Raw genomic sequence first — 8,852 nt, 5'->3', positions numbered from 1 at the left:
CGGGAGTCTGCGGTAGTTTTTTCGGGGGTGGCGTGCCTGGAACGCACGCGGTGCTGTACAACATGGCGGACGAGGAAGGTAAGGGCTGCGGGCGCCTTGGTAGTGAGACCTGGGCGACCCTTTGAAGTCTTGAGGAGCCAGGGGTGGGGAGATAGCATCAGGCCCCGCGCCTGCTGCCTGCTCTCGCTGGTGGGTCTGCCGCGTACCCGCCGAGCCTTAGGCCTACCTTGCCTCTTGGCCCTGACTCCACGGAGGAGTGTCGAGCAGAAGCTCTAGAGGCAACTGTACTCCACGGGTTTCAGGCTTCCCACCTCTGAGAGTACACCTAGAACTCGTGTCGCCATTAGTGTCATGGGATGAAGAGAGCGAGGGTACTAAGAAGGTGTGGGGAAAAGGCCGGGTGGTCCCGGAATGGGGATAACTCCGAGTTCAAAACGTCCTAGAGAACACAAGCCCGCATCAACAGTTGAGTGGCCGCCTGTGGAACTTTCTGGCCCATGGGTGAGCGCTTCTGCTGGGTGTTTGAGCCTTGCCACAGCCACGTGGTGAATTGGAAGGGAAATCAGCACGTGCAACAGCTTGCAGTCATTACCAGGCAGTCGACCCATGTGTTTGGCCTTACCCATTTGAGTTTTCTGCACCAGTGCTAGATTAAAATCCTTTTTCTACCTGTCTTAACTTTCAGTTTTGTTTCGTTTGTTCTGAGGAAAAATTACCAAATCTCGTGTTTGTTTTAGTAGTTATTTTACCAAAGAAACATAAGAAGAAAAAGGAGCGGAAGTCTTTACAAGAAGAAGATGTAGCTGTAAGTAGGGATGTATTTTACTTTGCTTTGACTAAAAAGACTACTTAACATATTAAACTAAAGAAGTATTAAATATTCTCAACGAATGGGCTAGCATTCACTAGTCGTTGTTTAGAGCCAAAACACTGAAAAGCCAAAGGCAGACAACCTAAGTTTCTAATTATACATAGTTTACAAAATGCTGTTGGCAACAGCAACTGTTCTTCCTGGATTTCTCTTTCTTGTCCAATCAGCAGACCCCCATTTCCTTTTATTTTAAATGTATTGCACCCATCTTAATGGCACTTCACCTAAAGAGCTTCTGGTTCATTTCTTCCCTGTGGAGGTTCTGAGAAAAAGGCACACAATGCCTTATTTGTCATTTAAAAGGCATACACTGTTGTGGTAGTAATGGAATTGTTCAAAATGGATGGAAAGATCTAATAGGTCATGTGTCTGTCCTCTTGAAGGAAATACAGCATGCTGAAGAATTTCTTATCAAACCAGAATCCAAAGTGGCTCAGTTGGATACATCTCAGTGGCCCTTGTTGCTAAAGGTATGTGCTGTGTGCGTAAGGTTGATGTCTGACTTTGACACTATTTCTAATTGTTAAACAGTTAATTAAGAATGTTTACTACTAGGGGCTGGAGTTGTAGCTCAGTGGTACAGCACTTGCCTTGCATGCCTGAGGCACTATGTTCAATCCTCAGCACCACATAAAAATAAATAAAATACTGTGTCCATCTACAACTAAAAAATATTTTAAAATAAATAAAATAAAAAAGCATATTTACTACTAAATCTTTCACTTTAACAAATGCCACCATAATAAATCACAGTCTAAAACAGTGAAATTTCAGGTATCTGAGATAAAGGGCCAGGTTATTTTAAAATTTCCAGTGCATCCAACATTGTTGTACAGTAAAAATGTCACCACAATGTTAAATTACTATCAAAATTTATAAACGAGTTCGTTTCTTAACTTACTCCATCTTGTACACCTGCACCAGTTTGTGGACCAGACTTGCATTGCTTTACTTCTGGGCTTTTAGGCCAGACCTATTTGAATCACATTGTGTGTGATCTTGGACTAGTTGTTTAAACTTTTTAAGGCAGTTTGCTCATAATATCTTCACTTAGGAAGTTGGGCTGAGGGTTAGTTCTATGAAACGTATTTAGGCACAGTTTCTAACATATAGTATTCACTATTTCTTTGAGGTTTAAATTGGGTACTTGAGAAATAGAGTTAAATTACACTGTTTTCATAATTTTCACAATTAAAATGGGTAACAGCTCGGGTTGGGGCTGTAGCTCAGTGGTAGAGCACTTGCCTCATAGATGTGAGGCACTGCGTTCAATCCTTAGCACCACATAAAAATAAATACGTAAAGAGATATTGTGTGTCCATTTACAACTAAAAAAAATGGATAACAGCTATGAGTCTTAGAGAAAAAAGTTAGTGAGATATCCCTTGACAGTTTTAATAAAAATCATTGTGTATGGGATGATGAAAGAATGGTATTTATATAATTTAATCAGTTTGAGTTTCTGCTTGGCCAGATAATCATTGTCGTTTAAGCAATATCTCTTTTCTGTTGTTGGCCTGGAAATACGCTAATAAACAGGGTATGTAAGGTCCCAAACTCCAGGAATGGGAGATAGGTGGTTGAAACATTATTGCTGTTGTTGTAGGTACCATGGAGAAACTAAACTGATGATGAAAGATAGACTTCAGGTAGTGAATTCTTAACCAACTGGTGATCAAGTTTCAGGAGATTACAAAGGAGCAGAGATGTGGGGCATATGGAGCAAGAATAAGCTGGCCATGTTCAGAAACATTGCCAGTCATCTTCAGTTTGGCTCTTTTGTTGCTGAGAAAATCAAAGTTATTCCATGTTTTATTCAAATCCTGCACAATGAAGCCCAGTATGTGTTCTGTAGTACCCCAGTAAGTCTCTTTTTCCAGAGTAATGACTTGAATCTACAAGTAAGTGCTCAAATTTGTCTTGTTCCAATATTGGGAATTTTCCCAGTATTTAAGGAGTTTTAACAGTCTGTCACAGCAACTAATGGTAATGTAGGCACAAAAATCTAGATTTATGAACTTTAAGGGTTGATGATGGTGCTAACTCTTGTTTTAGATGTGTCAGTGGTTCATTTATTTTGTGTTATATTGTTGCTTTCTAGAATTTCGATAAGCTAAATGTAAGGACAACACACTATACACCTCTTCCTTGTGGTTCAAATCCTCTGAAGAGGGAGATTGGGGACTATATCAGGTAAATGTGTTGGGATCAAGCATTGTTCAATCAAGTTCTTTTCAAAATAATGCTTTCACATTATTCATATTCAAAGAGGTAGTGTCATCTTAGAATGGCTTTGCCCTGGATATATAACCTATATCTGTGATGGATTTTTTTTCTTTTTAATTCTTCAGAAAATTATTGTTGGTGATGGTGGTGGTAGTGATTTTTGTTTTTGGTTGGTTGAAGAGTTCAGAACAGGTAGTACATTTTTTTTTCCCCATTCTAGGACAGGTTTTATTAATCTTGACAAGCCCTCTAACCCCTCTTCCCATGAGGTGGTAGCCTGGATCCGACGAATACTTCGGGTAGAGAAGACAGGACACAGTGGCACCTTGGATCCAAAGGTGACTGGCTGTTTAATCGTGTGCATAGAACGTGCAACACGTTTGGTGAAATCACAACAGAGTGCAGGTATGTGAAAGATGGAGCAGAGGGCTGGCTAGTTAGAGATTGGAAGGCACTCTGCATTTGCTTCCCTTGTGCATTTTGGCTCTTGGAAATTTCTTAATTAGGAGAGAGAAATTCCTGAAGCAGGGATATTCTTTTGGTTTTCATATGCCCTTCTGTCCTTTGCCAGACCCAGGTTGGTCTCTTTTGGAGTTTGAGATACTGGTCATGTGCACATTGAGTCAACGAATTCATTTCTAACACTGAGGCAGAATTCTGTCCAGCTCTGGGCTTGTCATTCCAGGCTCCTCTCCTGCTGCCTAAAGTACCCTTTTTCTCATTCTCACCTGAGAAAATTCTACTTACCTTAGCAAGGTATTTTCCAATTGGGCTCTGTACTGGGTGTCCAGCTGTTCTTGTCAGCCCCATTGACCTCCAAGTGAGAAAAATAACTTCATTTCTTGTTCCCATCAGCACCATGAAATCTGTCTCTTAATAAAAGTTTTATGTAAACATGATGTGAAATATCTGCGTTTTCTGCTATGCAAAATGGCAGTGATTAGGCATGTTAGAAGTATTAAAAAACTTAGTGGCCACACCTGACTACTCTTTTGTCATTTTTCAGGCAAAGAGTATGTGGGAATTGTCCGGCTGCACAATGCTATTGAAGGGGGGACTCAGCTTTCTAGGGTAAGTCTGCCACTGTAGGGAGGGCACCTTAGACTGCTTGGGTTTCTGAGCCCCTAACTATGTGGAGACAGGTTAGCTTTCCTAGTTTATTATCTCTTATGCCCTTTTCAGTGGGCTTCCTTAGCTAGCCTGAGGAGGGGAATACAGGAGGTGAGGACAAACCCTTACCTGAGTAGTTAAAGAAAGGGCATTTTAGAGCTGTGATTGTGGCTCAGTGGTAGAGTGCTTGCCTGGTATGTGTGAGGCACTGGGTTCCACCATGAGCACCACATAAAAATAAATGAAGGTATTGTTCATCTACAACTAAAAAATAAAAATAAAAAAAATTTAAAGATGTTTTTAAAAAGGGTATTTTTGATCTTAATAATTGAAATAAACCTGTGTCTCAATTGTGTTATAAATCCCCCAAATATGCCCTTTAAACTTATGTAAGAATCTATGTGATGAAAGTGCTTTGGTTTGTATTTATTCTTAGGCCCTAGAAACTCTGACAGGTGCCCTGTTCCAGCGACCCCCACTTATTGCTGCAGTAAAGAGGCAACTCCGAGTGAGGACTATCTATGAGAGCAAGATGATTGAATATGATCCTGAAAGAAGACTAGGTGAGTTGTTAGACCTGTGAGTACCTGAATTGCCACAGACTGCAAGTGAGTAGGAATGCGTTTTTGAGGGTTCCATTCTGTTGTTAAAAGTAGATGCACTTAGCGCATTGTATATTCTTCTCCTGCATCTGTCATCTCTAGGCCTGATGGCTCAGATGGAGAATAACTCGGGTTCACAACCAAATATGTGTTTACTCTGTAAAATAGGTGCTACTTTTTTGTATATGTGTCTCAGGAATCTTTTGGGTGAGTTGTGAGGCTGGCACCTACATTCGGACACTGTGTGTACACCTTGGCTTATTGTTGGGAGTTGGCGGTCAGATGCAGGAACTTCGGAGGGTTCGTTCTGGAGTCATGAGTGAAAAGGTATGCCATTGTGGGGCTAGAGGCGTTAGAACTGATTCTTAATATCTGCCAGCCCTTGATGGAACCTTACATGCTTCATATCCTGGGAAAGACGATTTCCAAAGTGTTGAGTTCAGTTCAGGGCAGCTTCCCTGTTCTGTTAATTAAACTTTGGAACATTAAAATTGACTAGGGGAGATGATCAGATAGAAAATATTAATCTACTCTATTTACTTCCTGGTCTACAAAAATGCCTGCTTAAATCTAATTTAGCAACAGTTAAAATAACAATTCTAAGAGACTGAAGATTCCTAATGACCTTAGACTAGCAGACAAGTTCACAAGTAGTTACCTTCAATTTTAAGAAGTTTGGGTTCTGGTGGATATTTGAGATATGAAGACACTGAATTACTTTCATCTGTGGTTGCTTTTCAGGACCATATGGTGACAATGCATGATGTGCTTGATGCTCAGTGGCTATATGATAACCACAAGGATGAGAGTTACCTGCGGCGAGTTGTTTACCCTTTGGAAAAGCTGTTGACATCCCATAAACGATTGGTTATGAAAGATAGTGCAGTAAGTTCTGGATTAAGAGCCCACATTTGNTACCAAAAAAAAAAAAGGTCAGAGAGGTCCCCAGGGTTGGGGAATCCACAGTGAGGAGTTTATCTGGGTCAGGGAATCTGGGCAAGGGATTTTCTTTTAAAGCAGTGTGAAGGGTGGATGGGTTAGGTATTGGTGAGGTGAAGAGGGGAGGGAACAATTGAGGACAATTCTGCAGAGGAGGGGGATGCTCTTCTTAGGATACACAAGGGAGAAATGTTATGCCATTCTGTGTAAGCAGGGTATGTCTAAGGATATAGTGTGCAGTCACAATGTCTATTTTTTGCGTTGATACACCATTCTAATTTTAACCCCAATGTACTACCAGGCAAGTCAGAAGAAGCTAATGATCAAGCAGGGTCTTCTGGACAAGCATGGCAAACCCACAGATAACACTCCTGCCACCTGGAAGCAGGAGTACATTGACTACAGGTGAGGGTAAGATGTTTCAGGGACTGGGTAGAGACAAGAAAGTTTTCATTTGGACATTGATGACAGATGAGGATAAGAGGTTGCAGATCCCTGGTAGAGAGTGAGAGTAATTTTATTTTGAGCAAATGTGCTAAGTGCCCAACTATAGGACCCAGTGCTTCAGTTCAGTTTTCTTCGCTGGGTTCTGTGAAACCTTGGCTGCCTGGGCCAGGTAAGGGCTCAGGCCTGTATAGCACACAGTTCTTTCTAATCTGGTCGTTTGACTCTCGAGGGAGTAAGTCTGTAATAGTAACTGGTGAATTCTGTCCAGAGTTAGTATGTTTGTGGTGGTTTTGGGCTTACCCAGTATTGCTGAATAACTCAGAATATAGCAGAACTGCTGTGGAAAGCTGCTCAGCCAATTTGACTTATTACTGCTTCTTCTATTTCAGTGATTCTGGCAAAAGAGAGGTGGTTGCTGAAGTATTAAAAACTACACCTTTAGTTGCTGAAGTGGTAAAAGCCCCACAGGTAGTTTCTGAAGCTGTAAAAGTCCCAAAGGTGAGTAGCATGCCATGGTCTGTTGGAAATGTGCTTCAGGAGATAATTCTAAGCACCAATCTTACGCTCAGTTCAGCTTCTCATCCTCATCCTAGCTGCAGTGCATACACAGATAATGTCCCATATTTGCCTTGGGGGCCTGGTTTGGGCTCTGTGGGCTTCTCTGATTCATGTTCCCTGTGTGTCTGCTGTGAGGAGAATGAGACTAGCCAGCAGCAGTCCAGTGTTTAAAGGGTGAAAGTAAAGTAAATGGTGGCAACTTGGGTGATACTTAGTGACTTATAAACTGTTGGCAGAACTTCTCACTTGTCAGATGTGAATTCCAACTTTGCCTACATTCTGTAAGAATTTAGGGACCACTCTTAGGTCCTGTAGTCCACCTGTGAGACAAATGACTTCTCAGGGCCTTCTAGTCCCTAAACCCCATGCTGCGACTGTGGTACTCCTGTTGTGTCCCACAGCTTTACTTACTGTTGGGTCTAGTTGGGTTCTTAAGACTTTTGGATGTACTGAATTTTTCTTGTCTGTAACTAACAAAGATCTAACTTTCAACCAATCATTTTCATTTTAGCGGAAGCGAGAGAGTGAGAGTGAAAGTGATGAGAACCCTCCAGCAGCTCCCCAGTTGATCAAGAAGGAAAAGAAGAAGAATAAGAAAGATAAAAAGGCCAAAGCTGCATTAGAGCATGGGGGCGAGCCTGGAGATGGGGTATGTATAAGCAGTTGGATTCCTTGGGCTAGCTTAGTCCTTGGCTAGGGAAAGAATTAGGTGGTGCTGGCTTCATTACTCTTGAAGCTATAACACAAGGATGGGATGTTACCTTGATCTCTCACCTTTAGTGCTTCCCTGTGTTCTGGAGTGCTTTGTCCACTCTCATGGGATGAACATGGGGACATACTATATTAATGGGCCCAGTTCAAATTCTGTTGACAATGGGTAGGAAGGATTTATACCTTTATCATCTGAATGTTTCAGCTTACAAAAGTAGACCATTAGGATGTCACAGACATCAGCTCACATGCAAAATTTATCCCAGAATGTCCTTACAAGTCCTGAAAAGGGTTACAAACCTATGTGGAATTTATCAGATTTTCTTTGTGGGGAGTCATAATTGTTTTGCAATGGATGCTGTAAGCTTGTTTCTCATCTCTCCAGGACAGTGACACCACAAAGAAGAAGAAGAAGAAGAAGAAGAAAGCAAAAGTGGTGGAAGTGATGTCTGAGTAGTGAAGGTGACATTAAGCCTTGTGCCCAGCTGGTGGGAGAGATGAAAGCCTTATTGAGAAAACAGTTTCTTTTGTTTTGAGGGAGTAGAACAAAGGTTCTGGACAGGGTGGAGAGTTCTGGCACATTTTAGCTGCTACTTGAAACCTCAGTGATACTACCTGTTGTGGTCATCCCATCTTGTCCTGTTTTAAGGATGTGGGTGGATAAAAAAAAAAGACAGATTGTATGCCATTGACTTCTATGCTTGCTTGAGTTGGGAAGCCTCAGTTTCAGACCTAGAACTGTCCAGTAATTGTCTGGATCTGTTTATTAATGACCATTTTTAACATTATAGTTCTCTCCTACTTTATTCTGTTTTTTTTTTTAACTTTCTCTGTTCAAAAAGTTTGTAAAAATTAAGTCTGCTCAATGAAACGGTGTAGAACTCTTGATAAATTAAAGAGTAACTGAACCAACTTGTTCACTGGGGAAATCTTGTCTCCAATGGCCTTTAAGAACAGTGGTCTATTCTGGTGTTCGGTATGGGCCTCACAGGCCATCTTGTTTCTGGCCTAGCTGTCAGTCCTTTGTGTACTCGTCCAGTGCTTGTGTGTACAGCAGCATTTACCCAAATCCATCTGGCTACTTGTGTTTGCGGCAGAAACAACTTTTTCTGTACCCTCATGTTATAAACCCTCATTTACATTTGAAGAATGGACTTGCTTATTGCTGGGAGAAGAGTGTTGTAATTTTTACATATTAAAGTTGACTCATGGCATTTCTAAAGTATTCCTGTTGGATTTTATAATTGTTAGTAATCTCAAACTGGCATAACAAAAAAAATATAAAATGTTTTGATTAAAAATCTGGGGACTTTAGTGTCCTGTGTAAAATTTTCTTTTCCTTTGTTAGTTTTACATTTCTATAGAACATTCACCTTGAGGCCTATCTA

General features: G+C 41.1%; 1 protein-coding gene and 1 non-coding gene across 2 annotated transcripts; both read left to right on the top strand.

The window, feature by feature from the left end:
* The first annotated feature begins 6 nt into the window (after window positions 1–6).
* Window positions 7–8,689, top strand: Dkc1 (dyskerin pseudouridine synthase 1). The gene is given in 13 exon segments (XM_015507523.1): window positions 7–78; window positions 738–805; window positions 1,255–1,341; window positions 2,973–3,064; window positions 3,318–3,502; window positions 4,104–4,168; window positions 4,644–4,770; window positions 5,006–5,136; window positions 5,551–5,741; window positions 5,830–6,153; window positions 6,585–6,693; window positions 7,265–7,402; window positions 7,850–8,689. Coding segments are annotated over 13 exon segments (1,605 nt in total). The 5' UTR covers window positions 7–62; the 3' UTR covers window positions 7,922–8,689.
* Window positions 5,233–5,365, top strand: LOC125614278. The gene has a single exon (XR_007344885.1). It is a non-coding gene; the product is annotated as a small nucleolar RNA SNORA36 family (small nucleolar RNA).
* Window positions 8,690–8,852: the final 163 nt, after the last annotated feature.

This window comes from Marmota marmota, unplaced genomic scaffold (assembly GCF_001458135.2).
Source record: "Marmota marmota marmota unplaced genomic scaffold, marMar, whole genome shotgun sequence".
Classification (NCBI taxonomy): domain Eukaryota; kingdom Metazoa; phylum Chordata; class Mammalia; order Rodentia; family Sciuridae; genus Marmota; species Marmota marmota.
Note: the sequence above shows the minus strand (reverse complement) of the source record. Positions and strands in the feature narration are given on the sequence as shown.